Source organism: Phaenicophaeus curvirostris, unplaced genomic scaffold (genome assembly GCF_032191515.1).
Source record: "Phaenicophaeus curvirostris isolate KB17595 unplaced genomic scaffold, BPBGC_Pcur_1.0 scaffold_46, whole genome shotgun sequence".
Taxonomy (NCBI): domain Eukaryota; kingdom Metazoa; phylum Chordata; class Aves; order Cuculiformes; family Cuculidae; genus Phaenicophaeus; species Phaenicophaeus curvirostris.
In genome coordinates, this window is record NW_027206669.1 from 314,679 (window position 1) to 340,341 (window position 25,663).

The following is a 25,663-nucleotide window of genomic DNA, read 5'->3' on the forward strand; positions in this document are numbered from 1 at the left end:
TTGGGAACAGAACCATTTTAGGTTCTGCACAGATGCATTTTAAAGCCAGAGGAAAGCATTACAACACCCTTGCCTTATCCCTGAAGAGCACAGGTCGCTCAGTTAACAAACACAGATAAAGCAGAAAGCTCTCTCTTGAGCAGCAGCATGCATTTAGAAATTTATCTAATCCCTGGTCACCTGATAGAGTATTTTTAACTGCCATTTTTTTTAGAAAATGTTGAGCCTAATACTAAATCTTTTCTCCCCCCGGCTGGTCTAGGTAGTTCCAATTGTAAACGATAATAAGAAGGAAAAGGCACACATCATCATTACCTACCATTTACACTTTATTCTCCCATGCTACATGACTGGAATATTTCAGTGCAGCATTAACTAAATAAGCCTGACCAGAGACAAAGGCCTACACAGTAAAAAAGGAAACTACTTTAAGTACCTTCTCAGCAAGACGTCTTTCCATTTCAAGCTTAGCCAGCATTTCTGCTTTCTCTCTCTCTTCTTGAGTCAAGTATTTTTCAACTTTAATCTGAAGGAAGAAAATGAGGGTCATATCAGGGTTCTTCTCTCCAAATGTGATCACATGCAGACTAAGAACCTTTGGAAAGAGGGGCAATACTAATTCTTGATGCTTTTTGTATCTCTGCTCCATGATAATACTCCTCAAGAGGACATTGTTCTTTCGAACACCCCTGAAAGCATATTTAAAAATGCTAAAATAGAAACTACCATCATTTTTGTTGAGATTAGTTGTATTTCTTGCATACCTTTTCTGACAGTGAATAACACGAACTGGTGAGAGAACAGAGAGAATTGGGAAAGACTGACCAAAAGAGCATGAGATTGGTGGAATATATTGTATAAGAAGCATGGTGCTTCTTTATAAATTATCATTTCAATTTATAATTACAGTACTAAGCACGGTTTAGTACCCACACACTTAGTCTAAAACTACTTAGTCTCAAAATGGTGCTCAGAATAAACAGAGAAACCCTTATCTATGGAAGTAAACCCTCCAAGCCTGGCTTGAATCTTACACTCAGGAACAGGGGGAATATCTACCTAATTTATAGCCAATTAAAAACTTAACATCAACGAATTAAGATTGTATACATCTTATTCATTTTGGATTGACTTATTATAAGTTTTCTCCCTAAAGAGTGAAGGGAAGCAAAAGAGACAAAAAGATGATTTTAAGTACACAGACACATCTGTTTTCAGCTTTTCAATGTCTGGCAATGACAGGAATTAAATAAATATATTTGAGTAGGTGAAAGAGAAAGATTCATTTTTCAAACACCTCTGAATCCTGAACTGTGAGTGCTCGCTCTGGTATCTCATCATCTGTAAGAGCTGGCTCCCACACTTCCAACTGCAGATCAAGTTGTTCCAAGATTTCTCGGATCCTCAGGTTTCTTTCTTTCACTCGTTCTATCTCCTGCTCCTTTTGTTGTGCAACTATGTCAAATTCCTTATTAAAAGCAGTTTTCAGTTTGTAAATGATGTCCTGAAATACCAAAAAGGGAAACAGCAATATGGCACAGGTCACATCCATCCATGATTATGGGACCACTCCTCAAGCCATCAAAACCATAAATGTGTGTAATTGTATGTGTGACAGGGAGATAAACTGGTAAAGCCCTTTAATGAAAATCATATAGGCAGAGTTCAAGCTTTGTTAAATAGAGGTGGGCAAACTATCATTCGTGGGGTTTTTTTCCCGCATAGAAATTTTTATTGCTGCATATTGCTGCAAACACTGGATAGAAAATTCTATTTGCTTGTTTTTGAATTCTTTGGCTGAAAGAAGGGGCCTCAAAGAAAAAAAACACATGACCTATAAATCTAGAGACTGTAAATCACAGGTAGAGGGGCATACTTTTAAGGGACATACACGCTAAGGACATATTTTCCTGATTTTTAAGTGATTCATCCTGCAGTTTCAATAATGCTTTTATGTGATTTTCTGCCTGGCATATGTAAGAAAAATTCCCTCATTAAATAAATAAACAGAAGTCGTAAACTATTTTTTTAAAACAGCTAAGACCTTACAATGATTTTAAAAATCATATATTCTCGGTGCTTAAATTCTTCCTTTAGCCTACAGAATTGACCTCAACAAAGCAGAATAGAATATTAAGAGAGAAAACTATGTGTGTCTCCTACTACATCAATTTAATAAAATGAAACATGGAAAGGATTTCAGTTCTATCACCAGATTTTACATTTTGAGATGCTTAGCTGTCTGCAATTTGTATTACAATAAATATTTTTGTGGCCATGATTATTTCATTGGTTTCTAATACAATAATAAGTTATGATGTAGTAAGGCAGGATGGCAGATAACATAAAGTGTTGCTGGGAGACAAAAGGCTGTGCTCAAGTGTTTGTCAGCTACCTATCTAACTCTCAGCAAATTCACTGCACTGGCCAAGAACACAGCAGACTTGTCTGCTATTAGATATATCGTATGCATCTTGAAAGCCACACAGTAGAAAGATCTCGTTACATCCAAACTTACATCTAAAATTGCTCCTTGTGTTTCTTCCCCATCTGCTTTAAAAACTAGTGTATCTACTAGATTTTATGTATTACAACGCATAACTGTTGAGCTCTGCTACCAGTTGTAGCCTTAAAGAGCTCTGATGAGGCAATGCTTTACTGTTGTTTAACCACTTCTGCCCTTGCAGATCATCTTCATAAGAAGCCTTTTATGTAGCATGTTTACTGCTTAATAAACAGGCCAGGGTAAGAGAAGGGAGAGTCGGATAGTAAAGAATATTAAATAACAGAAACACTGAAGGCTCCAAATGAAGGGCTGATAAGACTGTAAAGAAATGAAATGGTGTGAGGATACAGCTGAACTTTCATTCAGCAGCAAATAGTATGGAAAGAGGTCATGTTTCCACAGGCATGCTGAGCTGTGCAAGCCAGCTATACAAACACCAGAGGACAAATAGAAATACTCTCAAACTGGGTAACCAATTTCATAAAAACGTTTTTCTTCCACACCTGAGCTGGCAAATCCACATGGTGCTTTGCTGCACGATGTGCATTTATCTGTAACACAGTGGCCTGTGCAACTCTCCATTGTAGTGTCAGTACACCCAAAATCTGAGCGTCTGTGACTGCTATGAGAACCCAAAGGTGTGGCAGTGCCACTACAGTAATACAAACTTGAAAAGACATCACCTTTAATAACACTATCTGATTGACTTTCTGCTCCCTACTGTGCAAGTCCAGTTGGTGGTACAGGATAGATGTATCTCCACCATACTGAGAGCTCAGACTTCCAATCAGGCAGGAAGATGCATTATCATCAGCCGTTACGTCTTCTGTCTTCTCTCGTTCTTCCTCAGGTAATACAGTCTCAGACTCAGTCTCAGGATTTTTCTTCTGAGCCTGAATATCACAAACATGACAACTGTGTTAATTTTGTATACGAACCAGTGGCACACGTATGAAAAAATTCTAGAGATCATATTCTGCAATTAAGCCCAGTGATCAAAAACCCACAAGTTGAAGTGAACGTATACAGAATATTTGGTCCAGTTGTAGGATCCCCAGTACAAGAAAGACACGGGCATTCCGGAGCAAACCCAGCGATAGGCCACTAATACAATTAAGGGTTTGAAGCACCTAATATGTGAAAAGAAGCTGAGCGTGCTGGGATTGTTTAGCCTCAAGAAGGAGAAGGCTTGGGGGGTGGTGTTTAATAACACATATAAAAACCTGAGGAGTAAGGACAACAGAGCCAGACTCTTCTCAGCGGTGTCGGTGACAGATTGAAAGGAAATGGTTATACATCAAAATACAGAACATCCAACTTAAATATAATGAAACACATTTCCTCTGAAGGTTGTCAAACATGGGAGAAGGTAGCCTATAGAGGTTATGGAATCCTCCATCCTTGGAGATATTCCAAACCTGACTGGACATGGAGCTGAGTAAATTGTTCTAGGTGGGCTGGAGTAGATGACTTCCAAATGGCTTATCTAACCTCAGCTCTTCTGTGATTCTTCAATACTAATGCATTTGTTCTAAGTAAAACCACAACATTTCATCTTTACGAATATCTTCAAATTTTTAGGGAAGTATTTCTACAGCGAAAACGGACCCAAGAAATGTGTCTATGTAAAAAAGGGGTTAAGATGCCAACTCAGAGCATTCTGATCTGAAATGCCTATATGCAGTACTTCAAAGGGATTGTACCTCATCATCAGCTGTCTCAATCTTCTTTAACTGGAGAACTTTCTCCAGAATTTTCAGTTCTTCTTCAGTACGTTCCTTCATTGGATAATTTTTCACTTCAGAAGCTATATGGAAGCACTGTTCAATTATATTTTTTTTTTAGAAAACAAAAACACCCAAGGTAAAAACTTCTTCAGAACACATCTGTTAATTCATTTGTCCAAAAACTGAATGCTAAATAGTTACAGAGGCTTCTTAAAATCAGAAAGAATATTGATGATCAATTAATGTAGACAATCCAGCAAGAATATAGGAGTCAGAAAAAAACCACTTGCCTTTTTGGTAGTAAAAATGGTTGGTTTAAAATTTGCTGCCTTTATTTATTTTTTTTTTTAAATAACCTCTGGCTATGTCCTCTTTATTCACAGAATTCAACCAGGACAAGATTTTTGGTAAAATTACTCGGTCTTTAACCACCCTTGAGATAATCTAGTATCACTAGTTTGACTAATATCCCTCTGTTTAAAATAGGCAAAATCAGGGTTAAATTTTGCTTTTACATTCTGTGTTGCAGAAGTCCTACTGACCCAACACAGAAATATAATATTTACCTTCTCCTTTTAGCAACACTGCATGAAGATATTCTCTAGTATCTAGGAACTAAGGAGTTACTTATTTGCTTATTAGCACATTTATCCACTTTAAAAGGCAAAATCAGCCAGGCTCGGTCAAAATCAACAGAATGAAAGATTTGCATGAGCCCTGGAAAGAAGTGGTTTTTTTCCTCATACCATAAGCAAACCAGAAATGTGTTATACTTCTATTTATTTTGTTTCAGTACCTTAAGGAATCAATAAACTACTGCAGTAAGTGAGTTAGAAAGTGATGGTTACCTTAACAGCACGTCCTTTTACACACATTGGATCCCAGCACTCATGTTTGATGACACTCTGCAAATAGCAGTTGGCTAAATTCTCCATTTCAATCTCCTTCCTCACCTTTCAAGATACAGAAAAGAAAATAATGACATGTGGTGCAAACCAACAAGATATAGGCAATTTGTATTGAGTTGTTGAAACAAACCTGGCAGATTAAATGAATTACCCGTATTTCATAATCTTAGACTACTGCAGCTATCTTCTCCAAAAATGATATTGCATACTACTGCTACTGAAAGGTGTCATTTCATATGTGAAGAAAAGCATTCCAGAACTTAAGCAGCGCTGTACCCAAGGTCACAGTGTCAGATTTACAGTTTCTGGCATAGATCATATTCCAACTGGCAATATCTGCATTAGCAGATTCACCTGCTTCAAAAAGTGACTTAAAATACTTTTACGCTTTCCTGCTTCTCAACAGTGAACAACTTTGAGATCATCTTCTATTCTTCAGTTATTGCTTCTCCTTTTCACTGCTAGTTTTAAAATGTTCTCTTTCCACTCTATCATACCCTGGCCACTTCTTCTTCAGCCTTTTCTTGTGCTCTTTCCTGTTCTTCTACATCCAGGTTGAACTCCTGCTGCTCCAGTTTCTCAATGTCTGGCACCAGTTCATTTTCATGCATCATTTTCTGAATCTGTTTTTTTAAAAAATAAGTATAAGGAATAAAAAGTAATTCGAATGTGAATAGAGGAAACACTGGTTTTAACACTGTGGAACTTGATAACAGAGAAAATCATTTTAATTGCCTCCACTTTTAACTGCTTCATGGTAATTGGTAGAACGTGCTGCCTGTACCTAGTGACAGAGACTACTATGTGAATATATTTCATCCTTCCCTTAAAGCTCATTTGGATGTTATATGTGGAGTTGTGCATACTTTCTAAGAATCTGTAGCATGGAATTGTTCATTCTTTAGTTCTGAGAACTTTCAAAAGTTTTTATCTATCTCATGCAGTTCAACAAAGGGAAATGCAAAATCCTGCATCTGGGGAGGAACAGCCCCATGCAGCAGGATATGCTGGGAGCTGAGCAACTGGAAAACAAACTGGAGAAGGAAGAGGAGAGGATGACAGTTTCTATAACGGAAGGCTGTTAGACCAGCAGAAACTAGCCTGCTGAGGGGATAGATTGCTCAAGATATAAGGGTGGTACAAATTTTTTAGTTGGAGCAAAGGAACCTCAGAACCAGACAGTTGTTCCTGACAGGTTCAGCACGCTGTCCCTGAAGAGACAAATCTCTCTATTACCTGTCTGCTCAGTGTTTATGACAAAAATGTAACTAAGCACTAGAGCTGATAGTTGTAAAGGAAGTGTACATGTAAACAAAACTGTAAGCTAAGCCATTACACTTGTAAGAAACTCACAGTTTCATGCAGCTTTTTAATTCCCATTTGCAGCTCTTTCTTCTGGTTAGCAAACCTCTCAGTCTCTTCTCTAATGACCTGACATACAACAGATATATTTTTGAAAATAAAAAATAACCCAGGAAACGACTGAAGTGATCTAAAGGAACATTATCTGTACAGAAAACAAAACTCAGAAGGGATTAATAACTGAAATAGACATAAGCTTAATTCAATAGGTTGATTCTTAGAACTGCTAAAAAGAAAAATGATTGTACACCCAGTTCACACTGTAAACTGGTTATACAGAAACAGAGCTTAAAATAAGGAAAGAAAGAAAGTCACTCCTGAGATCACACAGAAAGCAATGATATTTCATCTTATCATTGAGCCCCAGAAGCTGGAGAATATATACAGCTCTGGTTCATAACAAAAAGAACCTGCTACCACCCATAATTCATATTTCTGAGGAAAAAAATTATCTATGCTAACATTAATATAGCAATTTCCAGACTCACAAAGCACTAAATCCCCTCTCTGCACACTATTAGATCTTTGATGAACTTTTACTCTTAAAAAACTTTGGTTCCACATCATACTCACCTCAACCTTAACCTGAAATAAACCTCAGGGGGTTTGCAATTAATGTCATATTGTTGACTATTGATTTATCAGTGCTGTAGAATTTTTTATTCTGGCCCTTGGGAAGAAGCACCTGCTTGGTTTCTGGTAATAATCTTCAGTGTAACTTCTTGACATTTAGAAGAAAAACATCTTTACAAGTTTCTAAAGGAAGCCGATTTCTCTGGCAATTTCTTTTTTTTTTCATTTACTCCTTGTGTAGAAGTGGCCTTTTGGCCTTTAGAGCTCCTATTGTGCTCAGTACCTGCTCTGGTGTGTTTATAACGTTGACCCTAACTTTTCTAAAGGTCTAGATGGCAACGCCTTAAAGGGAGGCCCAAATGTCAGAAGAGCTTTAGAAAGTAGATTACTTTACAGCACATAATTCAAATCACTACTGACTCTTGAAAACTCCTGTTTTGATTATTACTTGTTCTATCGAAGTACCTTCTTCATTTTCTGATCTATCCACGTCATTTCATTGGTATTGGCTGAATATGAACTGGTGACGTTTCCGTCTTCCTCTGTCACCTCTACATTGGAAGATTTAAGCGATGCATCCTGAAATTAAGGATATAAACATCCATCTCAGGTACTTAGAGAGAATAAGAGAGAGACCAAAATAAAATAAAAATTGGACTCGCATTAGAAGCACCACCACGTCATTAAAGAGAATGTTACAATATTTTTACTCCCTAACCAGGCTCCAGATTTGGTCCAGAAAACCCTTGCTGTTATGCAAAGCCTTTTGACTCAAATGGCCTGACATTACTAACTTCTGTAATTGCTGCTTTGCTTGATTTCAACAGGAAAACAAACAACACACAATGTATAGCAGTAATATCACACTGGAAATGACAAATAATTTCACATGAGGAGAAATTGACTTTCACAGAGTTTTCTGTGGCTGAAGAAACCATGTGAAACTGAAGCTGTGAATGCCATCTTCCCATAACTATTCCATTTCCTTGTTTATACTATTCTACAAATTAAGAATTAAGCATATTCAGCCTATCCTTGGGAGTATTTTGCTACTTCTGCAAAAGGATCAGAGTTTGTTTGGAGGACAGTTTTTATCATGTGCAATTTTAGGATAATGATCAAACCTTCCCCCCGCTTCCCTAAAAATAAAAAAAACCCCCACCTTAAATTTCCCTTCTGGAAGTGATTCTGCTGTGGATTCTGGGTCAAAATGCCGTTCTGCCATGGATTGTAAAACAGTATTTTCATTTGAAGTGGACTTGTTCAGTATAGCAAGAAGAGATCGCCAGTGAAGATCAGCTTCCTCAGCTTCAGTATTCTTTATCTTCCTAGTAAATAGAAAATAAATTGATGTATTTTTATGTCTTATAATAAAGGACAAATTATTAAATATTCCATATAACAAAATTACTAAGTTGTTCAAAAATGCCTATTCAATATTTTTACATATGATTTAATATTGTTTGAGTTCTAGCATTCATAATTAAGTGAAGTTTCTTCAGAATTAGAAATTCTGAAAGATTCATTCCCCAGAGTAGAAATACCACTCTGGTGGACCCATCTTCCATTTATGCATCTGCCTGAACATTTGTTATACCACAGAAAAGCTGTAGTTTCACGTGTCCCTCACTCCTAATGCTTGCTAAGAGCTCTCTATGGGCACAGTTCAATTCCCTCCCGTTAAATCTGTGATGTCCCCTAATCACTGAAATAAAATGGTATCTCATGAGATTATATGGCTTAGATCCTCAGACACCCCATTCCAGATGGTTTATTTGAGAGTGATAAGCAGCTTATTATGGGTAATGCTTATCAGAAGACACTCCTTTATCTTGTATTGCAACCGCACCCAAAGTCCAAGACATTCTCCACAACACTGGTGGGAAGCTTTAAATGAGCTAGGGAAGCTACCTCTAATGATGAGAGGAGTGACTTCATCTAATTCTTAACCTTACTTTGAGACTAATAAAAAGTCTAGAATCACAAATAGATGCAAAATTTGTCTGTCAGGATACAAAAATTCACACCATCAATATTATACATACTTCCATTTCAGGCACACCAGGGCACCATCATTTTTCCCAATAACAAGGATAAATTTGCTATCCAGAGAAAATACCGTGGATCTGATTCCTCCTCCTTGATATGAGTGACAATGCATACGAGCGAGTATATCCTAGAAAAGTCACAGAAGCAGTATGAGTAAATATGTTTTTGTAACAGGGTATGTCTATAAACTATGCTTCTGTATTTTCTTATAGAAGTCAATCCAAAATGTCAACACGAAGTATATAAAAGCCTAGGATTTATGATTTTGTGATTTTTGACTACAGATGGGACAAGTTTCTAGAATACTAATTTTGCAGGTGATGATAACGAAAAGTAGTAAAATTATCTACCCCAAGATTTGCTGGAGAAGAAAGTAAGTAGTTTGTATAATCATCAGTTATAAAAACAATTGTACTATATAATGTTATGACAGTTCATGTTCAACGTAAATTTTTCTGGAACACTTTATATTCAAGCAAAGAAAAGCTTCCAGTGAAAGAAAGTAGCTTGCACACCTCTTCCTCGCGTACACCAAACAAAGCCTGTACCTGGATGCCTACCTACCATAGTAGGAGTGTGATAGACGAACAAAACACCATCGTTCGCTGCTGATGCCAGCCACCGGCCGTTGGGTGATAAACAGAGGATCCCCGATCCAAACTGATTGCTACGAATCCTCTTCTCTGATAAAAATACTGATGGGTCTTCCGATATAGTCTGCCGAACAAAGAAAACGTTAGCAGCAGTTCAGATTATGGAGATGTCTATGCCATTTTGAGAAGGCTGATGGCAGTTTTGTGGGTTATCACATGTGGTGATTTACAATCCAAACACTTGGATTTCTGAGCTCAGGAAGCAGTAACATTGCTACGATGATTTGCTTCTCATCTCTTCAAAAGGGTCTGTGTGTTTTTATGTGCCTGGGCCCAGAGTTGTCAAGGAGGAATGCCACCTTTGGAATTCACCTTCTTCCTTGACCTGACTCAAACTGGGGGAGACCTATGAGCTACAGAGAGGTCCAGTTCATCAGCAGGCAATGACAGTGACCACTACTTCATTTCAGGCAGGGCTGAGCTGGGTTTGCAGTTGTGTCTTAGAGTCATGGGCTCACATGGGCTCAGTGCTTTTAAGAGCTGGATACTCCAGTTACTCAGCAGACTGCACAAAAGCACAGCTCCAACACAGAAGCTACACATGAAGTGCCTGCAAGCTGTACAAGTTTTAAGAAGCAACATTTGGCTTTCTCTGTAATCAAACAAGAAGATTGCTTTTGCCAGATTTCTGAGCAGGTGGTAGGATACTAAAAGTTGATGTTTATGGATGGAGTAGATATTTTGAGTGCAGAGATGACTTTTTATGATAATATCCTGCTATATTAACTTCAGCTACAGCCTTTGTTTGATGGTATTTAACCATCACCCAAAATAAAGCAGCTTCAGAAAATTACCTTTTCAGTGAGATGATATTTACAGATGAAAAGTCCAGAGGTACAGTAACCATACACAATATTATCCTTCAATCTGACTGCTGAGCTCAAAGGGCAATCCAGATCATAACGCTCCTGTTTAATGGCACTAGCATCAAACATTCCTTGGTCATTAACATACTCATCATTATCTAGAAGCGTGAAAAAAGAAACAGGGAGGAAAAGGCATCATTACCACTAATGCAGGTGCTTCACCCATCAAGTAATTAAGAAAATCAGTCTCAGCAAGGAGTGAGCATTATGTGAGTTTTCAAGGAGACTAGGAATTAAGACACCTAGGTTTGACACTTACTCTGGGGGTCGTGCCAATCTAGCACACTGCAGTGAAGCAGAGAGACAGCTCTAAAGAAGTCCTAGAAACAGTTTAACCACAGTGATGTAATTGTTTGCATACCCTGATTTACCCTGCTCTGCTGTGCCTTAGTTAAATTTATGCATTTAAGACCTCTCATGACAACTGAATTAGTTTTCCACCTGTTTCCAGAAAGTGCCCCGAACTGATCATTCCAAGAATATCAGTTTTCCAGAAGGTGAATGGAAGTTTGCCTTTCTTAGGCGTCCTTAACCCCCCCCCCCCCTTTTCCTCATAGTGACACTTTTCTCATAGAAAGTTTCTTTAACATTTCCTATTGGGACACAAGGTAATATTTTTTAAACACAGTAGACTTTTTCCTTGGTGCTTTTACACAGAAAAGCTATAACAAAGACAGGGAATCACTATTTTTTTAGATAGATCAACCTTTAATATTTTCCTTCTGAGCTATTACATACCTATAATAATTCTTTGAAGAGGCTGGTGGGATTGATTCCCCTTTGAACACCCGATATGCTAGTCTGCAAAAGGGTGATGCCTAGAACAAGGTCTCTGTGACTGGCTTCGGGCATTGCCCACTCAATAGTAATAATAACAGCAATAACAACCACCACCAGTAGAAGTAGTTGTTAAGCGATGGCTTTGTGAATCTGCAAATGAATTACTTCTTCCTTCCTTGGCCTTCCCTTAAAAGATCACATTTTGCAATGATTGAGCTGACTATAAAGCCTACCGAATGCTGTATGAGAAATGATGTCCCAGGAGAATGTACAGAGGAGATGAAGAAAGAGATTAAGATTTGTGTTAATGGATGGCAATAATATGATCTTCCCTTAGAAAAATATCACAGAATATATATTCTTACCTGTTGTGAGTTCTGAAGGTAGATAAAAAACTTCCAGTCTTGCTCTCTGGCCCGCTCCCACATTAAGAAGTGCCGCCACTTCAACTAAGTCCTTGTTGAAGTCAGAAACTACAGAGAGATCCAGCACTTCATCTGCTAAGGCTGAAGCAGGTAGGGAACATCAATGCAAATTGTTACTGAATCACGGTAACGTTTTTGCTGAGTTATCACATCAAACAAAGAGACCCATGTTCAGGACACATCTCAGCTCAACCACACAGTTTGGAACTTGCATGAAAATATCAGACAAGCCACAACCTGGTTTTGGAAAGTGCGGCACGCACACAACTTCAGCTAGAGGCATCCAGCACTGAGAGTGCTAAGTGTTACTATGACATTAAACATTCAAATATGACTTTACATCCAGCTTGAACTGTAGCAATTTTGAGGTTCTCTGCTGATAACCACCACTTAAAGTTATGATGAAGTTCTATACTTATAGATGCGATCTGTAAGTATAACGTTAGTGGAATTGAGAGGCTGCAAAAACAAATACACAAATTTCTGAAGAATTATTCTGTGACTTAAAATTCCATCATTTTCATTCTTTAGCATCCAGCAGCAAAGCTGACAGTTCCAGCAGTCCTCACGTTAAAGATGTCCGGGGCAGGCAATTGCACCCAGCTATCATGATTTTTACTCTAAATTCTCTCAAGATGAGCCACAAAAGTCTTAAGTTCTTTGCCACTACTATTCCTTTTGTGCTGGAGTTGTGATCAGCTGGTTAGCTAATCCATTCTCTTCCCTCTGACTTACCTGCTCCTTTGCTAACTAAAACTAAATAAAAAAAAAAAAAAGCAAGTACACCTAAAATACAGTAAATAGTGAAAACACAGTGTAGTTAATGCTGTAACATTTATTACCTACATATCCAAGAACTTGGAATAATTTTGAAGGCCGGGCATCTAGAATAAAGATATGTCCTTCTGCAGCCCTAGTGATGAGGAACCGGCCACTCTGGTCATAACTAGGTGAAAAAAAAATCCAAATAGAAAACAGCTCAATAAAAAGAGTCAAATAATTCCACTCCAATAACTCTGCTGACTTCACTGAGGGCATAAACGCAACTGAAATTTCAGCTTCTAGGTTTACAGGATTAGGGTCTGATATAAAGTGCAGTTATGAGTGCAATTTCTAATTGTGTGGGTGGTCAATCTAAAGCTAACGATGCTCCATAGCAGTCTGTTAACAACTTCAGCAAATCTTTAATGAAGTTTATGTTTTTAAAAATAAAATGGCTATACAGATTTTGATATTATTTTTAATAGACATGGCTCTGTTTATATTGATTTGACCTTGAATGAGTTGCTTTCCGTATCTATTTTTAATGTTTTATCTTAGGTAGCTGTGGAAAGTGATCACATCTGAGTCTCCAAATAACAGGCAGACTAATATTAAAGTTTAACTGTTCAATATCCATTTTGTTTTTTAAAAAGTAGAAGTAAAATACTCTCAGATTTTTCAATAATGGAAAAAAGCAACCAACCAAACAAAAAAAGCCTTTTACATCACTAGAGCTTATTACAGGAGGACTGGTAAATTCCAGAACAGTGAGCAAATGAATAATTAACAATGGTAATAAAAATCCACCGTATAAAAAGGGATGACCAAAAGGCTTATACTTAATTTCACAAAAACTTAAATTTACTTCTAGTGAGAAATGGCCCTCTAAAGTTGGATACATGGAATTGTGCATAATTATTGCACACAGTGATCTGCCAGAAAGGATCTTATACATGAGTATTTTCAGTGCTCAGTTAAACCTTCTTAAAATACAGGTTTATTATATTTCTCTCATATAAATCCTGCCACTACCTCTCTTGCAAGCAATTCAGAATATGTTGGAAAATAATTGAAACCATCAAAATATTTTACTTTGTTATTTTTGGAATCAAAGCTTGAACAGTTTTTTTGTTCAACTAACAGCGTTACTCAAGAAACAGATTGACAATATTACTGCCCCTGCTGCTTCATACTTACTGCAAAGACAACACTGGAAATTTGGAAAGAAAAATTCTGTGAACAACCCGTGGAGCTTCAGCTTTGGTAACATCAAGAAAATAAGATTTGACCTCTTATGGTCCCAACAGCAACGCTGCTGGAGGAGGGACAGCAAGCCATAGCTGTTGCCTAGTTGAGAAACAAAATATGATTAACAGTTCCATACCTTTTTTTACAACTATTCTGTATGTTAGTATGCGACTTCTTTTACTATTTAGAAGTCCCTAAAATTTGAAGAAGAAACCTCAAATGGTTCAGCTAAAAAACTTGTTTTTAACAAAGTATTTTAGAGACGTCTTGGCTTTTTTCCCTATGCTCTCTATCTACATATCAAAAGCCAATTCTGCACTCCTCAGAAAAAAATCATTATATCCACATTTAAAGTGAAATAAGTCCCACCTCAATGAAACAGTGAGTGCATTGTTATGTGTACAGCTCTTACAGAAAGGGATGAGTCTCTTACTGTGTCAGATTTCAGGGTTTGAATGCATCTTAAATCAGGACAAAGCATTAACAGTTTTAAATACTTTTATCAACTCAGTTTCAAGAGCCTGGTCATTCAAGGCATTTAGTTTTTACAGACTCAAAACTTTTCCATTCAGTTCTGACACTCATTAAAAATAAATATTTCATCAAATATTATAAAAATTTAGATTGTTATTTACAAATATGTGCTTAAAGACACATCACTACAACAACCCAAACCATTCAATGATTCTATGACATGAGGTTGACATGTTGCCTCTGCTTTATGGCCCAGTTCAATAGACGATTAGTTCAAGTAAACGTAATATTTTTAAATCTCTTTCATGGGTTGTACAGAGACACTACTGATCTTTCCTCACCACAGGTTGATCCAAATCTGTGGAATATTATGCTATGAATTAAGAAATACTAAAGAAAACTTCAAGCATCAGTCACTAAATGAGCTCCTGGTTGCGTGTACCTGAATATCAAGGTTGAGCTTGCTGAGGCAAGTTCCATCTTCCAGGAACCAAACTTGTACTTCACCTGAAATTGTTACAGACTATTGAACAGAGAAAAAAACATAGTCAAAAGAGAGTGGAATAACCAAATAGTCTGGAAATGACTAGTGATCTTTTATAGAATATAAATTCAAATAGTGTCTGAGCAGAGCAGATCAAGGATTACTAGTTTTGCTTGAAATTACCTTGAATTCCCTTTAAGTCCAGTTGCTGCAAGGTACGCCTACCTACGGAAAATGTGTAATCATTTCTGTGAATTGATGCAAATACAGGAATGTTTTTTAAGCAGAATGAGACAATCTAGGGCAAAACATGTAAGCTTGATCAATATTAGCACTCCCACCATTCAGCCTGCAATAGAAAACCTGCTTATCATTTTCTTTGCACAGGAAAGGGCTTAAGGTGACATCTGGTTTTCTCACATGAAAAATTATGTGTATCATGTTTTTGAGGCCTTCTTATAACCAGGAAATTTTATAATTCCACAGTGAAGTGTGGCTAGAGATCAATCAACCCTCACATCACTCATTCAGACTCAGGTAAAATTTGTCATTCCCATGTTACTGACAAACAAACAGATTATCAGCAAAACTAATTGATTCACACCCCAGAATTTCAGGGCTGGCTACTTGAAGAATTCATGGCCTTGAGATGAATCAGTTGCAGGAGTCCAAGACACAGGAGGAAAGCAAGGAATATTTCAGAATGAACAGATCCATGAGTAATGCCTCGTTGTCCCTGGACCTGGGACAAAGGCATCTCTCAGGCTATTCCAGTTTGTGCTGGAGGCTGAAAAGATCAGCAGGGATTCCTTGTTCCGACATCTGTTCTCTGAATTGAATCAACCTTTTGCTCAGCTGTGTTCCTGACCACTAGTGAGACAGCAAATAAACAGCAGAACCATACAACATTTTAGCAGCCTGCGAATTATCCACCCTGCATTCCAGGGCAAGTTCTGACCCTTCTATAGGCCATACCTGAATTAATGCCATTTAATTCCGTAATGAGAAGGTTTTCCACAACTGTAACAAACACCAGAACAGTCACGATCTCTGCAAGGCTTTTGATTTTGTGTCTTACCAACGTTTTGGTCATCTGAAAAGAGCCACAATTATATATAAGGAAGAAAATAATTTCTTACCACACAGTACTTGTCCCCTGGAGTAAGAAAATCAGCTGTCAGGAAACAACTACTGCATGTGTCCAGGAGTTTGACAGCTTCTCCACTGTGGGCAGGTTTGTAAGCATAGATTGTCCCCTGACAGACAGAGAGAGATAATCCATCCCTGGGCTATGAGACTTCTCATTAAAAGCTGTCAAAGACTTCAAGAAAAAATACTCGTCTTCCTGAGCTCTTTAAAGTTTCATACTCTACTCTAAATTGAGGTAAAAAGTGCCCAGTAGAATTCAACTGAATTTAGTAAATTATATAAATTTACACTAGCTGAAAATCAGGATGGTTCATTTGAGAGTGATCCAGCTAGTCACGTTTCCAAGTTTTGTTTCTCATAACTGCTTTAATTTAAAACCACCCTATTTCGTATTGCTCCAGAAACCAATCAATATTCTAAAGCAACATAAAACACAAATAATAAATCTTAAGCTTCAAAAGATGTTTTTATCTAAAGACCTCAAAACCTTTTAGAAACAATTCATAACTAATGTAGACATAGATTTTAGAACTTCTCTACGCATTTTACAAAAGGAGAGTGAAATCAGAGACAAAGTGTGACCAAAGTTACCCCCACAAAAAAACCCAAACAAACCACATTTAAATGCCAATTTAAATTATTAAAGGTCTGGAAAACCAGGGATAATTTGAGGATTTGGGACTCTTGTGTAAGATTTCTGGACATCAGGCTGGTCAAAGAAGGATCTTTGACTGGGTGGCCAGACAAATTCAGATAGATGCACAGAACAAGTCTCCCGCATAGCCACAGTAGGTCTGATGTACCCAAGGCCCAAGATTTCATTGCAAACACAAGATGGGCTAAGTTTACCTCTGGTATAATTTGTTGACTTGTGTGATTACATTACAGACATTTCATACTGGCAGTGCCAGCATGCACATACAGAATAAAAGGAACATGCCATTATATAATGCCGTTATCTCAAATGCTATACCTGGTCAGTGACAAGCAGAAGCACAGCGTAATCAGGTGAGAATATGAGGCTGGATATGGGTTTTAAGATATCAACGCAGATTTTCGTCTCATACTGCAGATCTTTGATGTGATAAAAGAATAAAACGCCCCCCTGTGCAGAAAAGTACAAATCCACATCAGGTCAAGGTCAATTATCCCAGCCTGAAGGTCAATTATCCCACCCACTCTGGCAAACTGAACTGGCAAAACCTTCTGAAATTCTCTGGAGCAAGTGTGTTTAACTGTATCCCATTGCTAATGGTCTCATCTGCCTTCATGATGTTTAAATCCAGATGACTCTTATCCTGCATAACGCATTTTTTGAAAAATCAAGGTGTTTTTTAATACAAGTCTTACTAACAGTCCATGTTTGACAACAGACTCTCTCATTAGTAAACACTTGAGATTCCACATTGTTTCTTTTGTGACAGTATAGGGATTTGTCCCTCTCTTAAGCAGCACTGTATAATGTAATCATCATTTTGGATTAAATATTGAGTGAGATTCAGCACAAAACAATTTGGTGGTTCTCTTGGTCATTTTTTTCTCCTCTCCTATTTTTTGTCCATCCTTCTTTCCTGTTCCTCTAGAACTCTCTTTGCCTTTTGTTAAAAATAGTATTGTCCTCTTTGGTTCCTTCTTTGACTTAAAAAATGGAATCTCTTCCCTCCCTGCTCCTTTCTGAGTTCTTGTCTCAAGTTCTAACAAAGAAGATATATGACAAAACCAGAGAGGACCTCCACTTTTTTTCTGACTTCTGTCTTTGCAGTGAGCTCTGCAAATACACTCCATTTGAATGCTTTTTGATTTTCACACAATAAGTTACAAGCATAAAGGATGCCTTACATTTCCAGCTGCATACAGTCCCCCGTTACAAAATGCCACGGCAAATAAAACTGATTGTTGTGGATCCTCTGGTTTGCCACCTGAAAGCACAAAGGCAACAAGAAACATCAAGTTTAATTCATTGCAACCATGTGTCCCAACTTCAAATCTGAGATGATTTACTACTTGTGAGTAAAAAGGCTCAACGGGCTATATATTCTTTGGACTTTGTGCTGTGATGATGAAGGACAAGGCTGGTACACATAATTTAAAGTGACAGTACTACTGTGGTCTGATGAATTAGAAATTAATTTGAGAAATCAAAACTTGTCCCAATGTCTGGCAACCTTCACTGTGGAAGTATTTTTTTTCCCTAATTTCTACTCAGAATTTCCATTGATGCAAACTGTGCCCTTTGCCTGTCAGGTTCCATCCTGTCTGTAACCTTTCATGAGTAGCTGAAGCAACAGTAAAATCCCCCATTTCCTTTCCACTGGGCTGAAGAGAGTTCTCACAGCCCATCTTTGTATGACACACGCAGACTCTGCAATAATCTTTGTGGCCCTGTGCTGAACTTTGTCCACTACGTGAATGCCTTTTTTGTATTGTGGAGCCCAAAACAAAACAAAACATTTGAAACAAACCCTAAATCCTAACTCAACTAAATCACAAGTGATTGCAGTTCTAAACAAAGTTACTAAAACTAAGCAGTAGAGAACCCATTCTAGCATCACTTATTCCAATTTAAACTAGAATGAACAGAAATTATTTCCCTGCCACTGTTTTTCCAGAGGCTATTCATTTGGCTGTCTACTAGCACAAAAGCTATTAATCATTTCTCCTGTAAACATATAAAAGGTTGCCATTGATGTGTCTTACAGAGGTCAGTGTGAGCTGAGTTTTTCTAACCAGTGGCTTCCTGCTGTACTCACATATTATTACTCCCAGACATCATTGATGCTGGCTAAAAATCAATTAGCTTGATTTGAACATGGAAATACCTTTCTTTTTCTGCGCTCCTCGAACATATGACACGATGTCTGACACTTTACACACGTATTCTGCACAAAAGAAAACAATATATAACGTCAACCTTGTTTATATGTCAGTATTGCAATAAAAGTCAGTTATAGCCCAGTCTACTGAACAAAAGGTGAAGTTTGGTATATTGAATCAAAAATGTGCATTCTTCTCCAATATCCACCATCTCTGTCATTTATGCATCTGAGCTGGCACAGTCGTTACGTGGTTCAGCTTACAGCTATAAAAGGGAGATAGTCATACATGGACTGTGATCCAGATGCAGATTTATCTATCTTCTAGTGCTAAGTTCTGGTTTTGTTATTTCCATTCATAATTTTTTAATTAGATTTACTTACAAAGGAAAGTTTAGCCAGCCTGAAAATTGCCCAAGTGAAATGTTGTGGCTGCTTACGGTTCTGTTTGCAAAACCATAACAGGAGCTTGGCACGTGCTTCGAGTTGGACACACATGTAAGCATTCTGCTGAGCAGATACAGATTGCAGTACATCTTAAATTAAGCAGAAGCTTCAGTAAAATACGAATACACACAGTGTTCTCACACAGATTTAGGACAGGACTCAAAGAATACACAAGTGGAGGAAAATCCCAAATGGCAAAAATTCTTATTGCCTTCTAACGAACTGGCAAACCATTTCTGGTCACGCCTCAGCTTTATATTTGTTTGTGATTTTCAGCTCTTGATATGGCAAACTTAAGAGTTTGATGGTTTCAAAAACAGAGGAATAGTGCTGGTTTGCTGATTTTTTTTTCAGAGCTGCCTTCCATTTCTGTGCTGACTATCAAAACTGGATAGAGATACAGAACTTTGGGAAAGTCAGGGATATTTACAGCAGCTTAAAAAAATAATGTATTACATGGCAAAAGAAGAAAACAAGATTATCATCAGCCTGTCCATTAACACTGATTCAGTGTTTATTAAACATTGCTATGCTGGTCTACAGAAGGATATTATCCAGTTCTAGTGATAGAAATAATAATTTTTCACGGAAAGGGTCATTGGGCACTGGCAGAGGCTGCCCAGGGAGGGGGTTGAGTCACCTTCCTTGGAGGGGTTTAAGGGACGGGTGGATGAGGTGCTGAGGGACATGGGTTAGTGACTGATGGGAATGGTTGGACTCAGTGATCTGGTGGGTCTTTTCCAACCTGGTGATTCTATGATTCTATGAAGTCAAAGACGTCTTCTGTTCACTTTCTGTGCTTCATATGTAATGCATTAATGCCTGATAATCTTTATAGACTTGTTTTGAATACAAAATAGTTCCTATAATTGCTGACCTTAAGGAATTCTATTAAGCAATATTACGTCAAATTTGGTTTCGTTTTTTAAAGATTCATCATGAGCTCATCTGTTCTAACATCATCTACCGTATCAGAGGAGGACAGTCCAATATTTCATGCAAAATAAAATGCATTACTGGTGCTTAACTAACAGTAAAAATACATATAGCTGGTATATTAATAGTTTATTGTTAACCTAGTAGGGCTGGTTAATAAGATCAGGACTGCTGTAACTATTGTTCATTTTATCAATTTTGATGTATTTAGAAGTTTTTCTTTTTTTTTTTCCAAAAAAAAATGAAAGCAAATTGTTGGGTGCTAAAGAAACCCACCCAGAAGTTCTGAATGTTTATCCTACTAATAAAAGAAATATGTCTTTACAATTTCTGTAAGATATACAATAGCAGAACAGCAGAAAGCAAAAAAAGCTTTCACCTATCCTTTTTCCTCCCTACTTGAATAAAAGACACCACACAGCTATTTCTTACCAGGGAGAGGTTTTTGTTGAAGAACAGAAACACTGCCTCTCTCAGCATCAATTGCCATAACATATCCTTCCTTACAGCCCAAGTAAATCTCTGAGGTCGCAGTCCAGCAGTGGGCAGTAGGATGCACTGACGGCTTAGCAGAATCTCTTGGCTTCAGCAAAAAAAATAAACAAGTTCAATTAACGATTGACAAATATCTGTACAAGCAGTTACGTACATTTTACAGCAAAAAAAAAAAAAAAAAAGAGCACTCCCTCATAGAGCCTGAGCACCTGTATAACTTCAGTCCTATTTATTCAGTTAGTCCTTCACTGAGGGGAGTAATTTGAAAAACGAGAACATTCTCCAGAGAAGTCTGTCTGGAGACAGTGGTGGAGAACTCACCTCTCTCTCTAGAAGCTTGTCTGAATGATGAATTATATTTTCATTTTAAAATTACATATTTTAAAATTTGAATTTATCTGAATTTATTCTCCAGCGCTTGTGTCTGTTACAGGTTTGTCCCCTAGCTTGGAATCCATCCGGTACTTTCCCTACCCTTGCAACAATGCTGACCCACCATAACCAATATTTTAATGATAAAATTATGATAAAATTCAACACTCTGAGACCCCAGAAGTTTGTTGTGGTTTTTTTTTAATGTCAGAATAGCACTGGAAGCCCAAATTGAAATGGTTACCCACTATTATCTCACCCTGACAAATGTTTTTCAAATTACTTTTCAACATAGTCTTCCACTGCATAGACATTACTTGCACATGTGGTCTTGCATACTTGGCAGTACTAAAGCACACTTTGTTTGAATAGTTTAGCGTATCATATAATCCAAATTACTCTGTAAAACAGCTCTGTCAACCTTTGTGTCATCTGCAAATTAGTTCCAGAAATATCCTTGCCACAGACTTTGCATGTGCCTTGAATTTCATTTCACTGAAATAAATCTCATAAATCTATCGTTCTCAAATCAGGAAGAACAGAAATTCACCATCAAATGTTATTAAAGACAGTGATCTGCTCAAATACAATAGTAATAGGGGTCATATAAATACCACGATAGAAAGAAATAGATGGAACAGGGTTTGGGGAGGGGAAAAGGGGAAGAAAACACAAGAAAACCTTGTAAGAACATTTAAGAGAAGATCCAAAGCATGTGAGCAGAAGTGGTGAGGAACACTAGACAATAAGATGGATGAAAAAGAATGAAGAGTCTGTAATTCTATAAAACAACACCTGCTGTCTCAATAAAGGTTCTATAAAAAGGAAATATAGGTGGACTTGGGATGAAAACATAGGACAGAGATTCATAAGCGCCTAGATGTTGCTAGTAAAATATGCCAAGGGCTGGCTACATGATTCTGGGTAAGAAGCCTACTCTCTATTTATGCTTACAAAGCATTTTGAATTTCTCAGCGGGGAAATGTTACAGAAATAAAGTATATTAATATTTACTTTATAAATCAAATAGGACTAACAGTAATAAATCTATAACAAATGGGGCTTTACATCACCCAGAAAAACATTTAATATAGGCATTTTTGCTGATTTTATGACTCTTGAAGATCACAAATCTTTGGGAAGGCTGCAACTGAGCTCCTGTGAATCAGGAGCTTTCTGTGTAAAGATGAGTTCTATAATATTCCTTTGTACCTGCTGCCATGACTGTCTTAACACATAAACTAAATAAAATATGGAAAACTGAGGATGAGATTGTGTAAATTCTAAACTAGGTTGCTTCCTGAACTGCGCATTAGTAAGGTGGTGTATAAAATTATAATAATGATGATGATGATAATGCTGTCTTTCTTTGAGCTTCTCTCCCTTTTAAGTAGCAACTCTTCAGAGAAAAAAAATCCATGATGGATCCTTGTAATGAAAAGTTTTATAAAAGGACAATTAAATAAAATTGGTACTGGATGCCAAGAGGACTCAAGTGGTTGTGTCATGGCAAAGCATATTCAGAAACCTCAGGTCCCAAATGTAAGAAATATTGTAACAAAACTAAATTAATCTAATGGAAGAAAGAATAAGATTGAAAGCTGTAGGATAGTTCCATTCCTTTCCCTCTGCTGCCCCGTTGTGGTTAACACTTTGGTAAATACCCAGCCACAGGGTCTTGTTCTAGAGCCTGGAATCCTAACACATTTCAAAGGAGCCAACGAGAGCATTGGCAGTGGTCTTGCTTTTCTTTCTTGCCTCTCACACATTCTTTAGGAGTTGGCTACAGCTTCTAAGGGCCATGGACTACAGGTTGAGGACAAATCCCTTAAATGACAATCTAAATAATTGGTCCTCCACTTTGGATGCTTACATCAATGGGGAAAACATTGATCTCAGGGGACACTAATAGTGGTGCCATTTAGGGTATTATAAAGGGAACAAGTCCCCCACACCACTGGTGGGTTATCACACTTCACTGCCAGGGCCACCCTGGGGTCTCGCCCCCAGAGGGTGGTCCTTGCTGTCCCTGAGATATGGGCAGGTTCGACTGGACCGCTGGTTGAGCCATAAAGTTGGTTGCTTGTCGGGGGGGCTGCAGGTTCAGGGGTGCTTCGCCCCATTCGGGGTTGGCATAGTTGGGCCGCCTGGTGTCCCAAGTGGGAGAGAGCCGTGCGCGGCCCAGGTGCCCTCTCCCCCTCCCGTTTCCCTGAGTTTTAGAGCTGCATTCCTTGGCAAAGTGCCCTTGCTTCCCGCAGACCCAACACGGTCCTCTGGGTCGATTCTGGCGCAGGGGGAATGCTGTTGGCAAGTCATGAAACCGAGGGCAGTTTGTTACAACGTGACCCACCTGGCCACATTTAGAGCATGCCATCACGTTGGCTATTGCAGTGCTAACGGCCATCTGGATTGGGGCTAGACGCTCTTCCTTCGCGACATGCTTGATCATGTCTGCGATACTCGACCCCACCGGCAATGACCGCAGAATTTCTTTGGTTGCCGAGTTGCACTGCTGACGCAAGCATTCTGCTACCACCGGGCCTTTTGCTTCCGCAGGCAGGCTCGAAGAGTCGACTGCTGCCTGGAGACGGTCCACGAATTGTGTGAAACTCTCACTTTCACTTTGTTTTATCGTGGACCATGATGATGGCTTGGCGATGACTCTAGAAGCTGTGCGAATGGCTTCTCTGGCCGCACGGGTAGTTGCCATGACTTCATGGGCCCGCAGGCCCTGAGCTTGCGCCTGAGGGGTGATCATGGTTGGGTCTGTTCCCATGAGCCGCTGCAGGCTGGAGCCGTGCAGTGGGTGATCTGCCCCAGCTACTTGGGCCAGCTGCTTTACGCAGTTGTCCTCCCATTCTTGTTTGAACACAATCATCCCTGCCCCGTCCAATATTAATCTGCAAGCTTGTTTTATATCAAAGGGCAGCATGTCATCTCCACCGAAAACGCTGTCTATGAGGGTGGAGACCATGGCAGAATTAAGTCCTTTATCTGCAATTGCTTTAACAATTGCTTGTATGTCCTTAGGGTTTATTGGTGAGTGGACCCTCTGTCCCCCGTCTGTGACCCGAACCGGGAATGCTAGCTTGGCCGATGGGGCCCAATCGGCACATGCCATCTTTATTTTTCTCCAATCCGTGAGAGGGATTTGTCCCCCTCTCGGCTTTTCTTTAATTTGAGTGGGGATGCGTCGGCTTTTAACTCTATGCACCCCCACTTCCTCCTCCTCTGAGCTCGAGTCGGTTGTGACCCACCCGCCCGGACTAGCGTCCGAGCCGGAGTCAGAACTCGACTGACCGGTCACTTCCGGGCCCCGAGCTCCTTCTGTCGGGCCCCGGCCCCGCCCACCTCCCTTGCGGGTGGGGCCGCCCCCTCCCCGCGGCTCGCCCCGCCTGCTGCTCGGAGCAGACGGGCGCTGACTGGCTCTCCGCCCCTCGCGGGCACCACCCTTCTCTTTTATGTTCTCCTCCCCCTCACGCTCGCACGCGCCGTTCAATTCCAGCGCTACCTCCCTGTTCCCGCCGCGAGCGTTCTCACCCCGCCTTTCCCGCTCGGCGCCATCTTGGGCCGCATAAGGTGGCGGCCTTTCCGAGATTGCCTCGGGCTCCGCTTTTCCAGCGGCGCCCCCGGCCTCCCCGGCCAACCCGCCCCAGAAGGATTCCGCTCGTTTCTGTCCCTCCGTAAGCGGGCCGGGGTTTGAGGATTGAGGGGACGCATCCCCCTCTCGCAAACATTTAGATTCTGCATAATCATCACCACGTGGGGGGGGCAGAGTCCGCGGGGCCGCCCCGACCCCCAATCCCGGGGTGGCCGGCAAACAGTCCCTTGCCGCCCCCCAGGTCTCCTGCTCCTGCGTGGCCTCCTGCAGGGCCTGTACAACTTTCCCCCACGACTTAAGGCTTTTCCCACAACCCGAGAACATCGCCTCCTCGTATAACGCTTTGGTGCATTCATCCCGCACCTCGGGGTGGAGAATATCCACCGGCTGGTCAATGACCCCAAGCTCTAAAAGTCTCGCAACGGCGAGAATAAAATCTTTAGGCTTACACTCTGTCTTATATAATTGCGATACGACCTTCACAAGGGCTTCCATCTTCCTTGCGGGTCCGGGAGCGTCCTCCCCGCCGGGCTGGTCCAGCCGCACCGGCCGTCGTTCAGACGATTCCAAGCGACTTCCCGATTCCCGGAGCTCCTTCCCGGCCCCCGGGTTTCGGCACCACCCCCGCCTTCGGGGGGCGTTGCCTCCGGAGGCGTGGCGACCTGGTTCAGTTTCCTGGATGGAAGCTTTAAGTTTCTTCAGTTCATCTTCCAGTGCCTGGAGAAGGGAAGGACAAGAGCAGCAATATCATATCTAGAAGAACAAAAAAGCTCAGATATTGTAGAATGAAAATATGGAATTGTATCCTTTAGCCAAAAGGTCCCAGAAATTATTTGTTTGGAAGGAGAGTGCTGCCAGGCTACCGAGTTATGTTGTCCAAATACGACTTCGAAGAATAAAAAGAGTTGTAAGCAAGCAATATTGTGACATTCTGAATTTTTTCAACTTTGTCAGTATGGTGGTGGACGGCAAATGGCGTTTATTGATACGTAACACAGCCTTATATAGCCTGGGCTTACGACCTCACTTCCGT

General features: G+C 39.5%; 1 protein-coding gene across 1 annotated transcript in view; it reads right to left on the bottom strand.

Annotated features, from left to right (window-relative positions):
• The window catches only part of LOC138733914 (cilia- and flagella-associated protein 43-like), a 42,029-nt gene extending 19,079 nt beyond the window's left edge, over positions 1-22,950 (bottom strand). Inside the window, 23 exon segments of the mRNA XM_069881430.1 lie at positions 437-526; positions 1,298-1,504; positions 3,190-3,399; positions 4,210-4,326; positions 5,082-5,186; positions 5,639-5,764; positions 6,495-6,572; positions 7,542-7,655; positions 8,239-8,404; positions 9,122-9,252; positions 9,690-9,842; positions 10,573-10,742; positions 11,790-11,930; positions 12,692-12,795; positions 13,809-13,891; positions 13,893-13,958; positions 14,776-14,856; positions 15,957-16,073; positions 16,940-17,071; positions 17,806-17,885; positions 18,786-18,845; positions 20,595-20,745; positions 22,903-22,950. Of these exon segments, the coding sequence (XP_069737531.1) occupies positions 437-526; positions 1,298-1,504; positions 3,190-3,399; positions 4,210-4,326; positions 5,082-5,186; positions 5,639-5,764; positions 6,495-6,572; positions 7,542-7,655; positions 8,239-8,404; positions 9,122-9,252; positions 9,690-9,842; positions 10,573-10,742; positions 11,790-11,930; positions 12,692-12,795; positions 13,809-13,891; positions 13,893-13,958; positions 14,776-14,856; positions 15,957-16,073; positions 16,940-17,071; positions 17,806-17,885; positions 18,786-18,845; positions 20,595-20,745; positions 22,903-22,950 (2,730 nt within the window).
• Between the last annotated feature and the right edge of the window lie 2,713 nt (positions 22,951-25,663).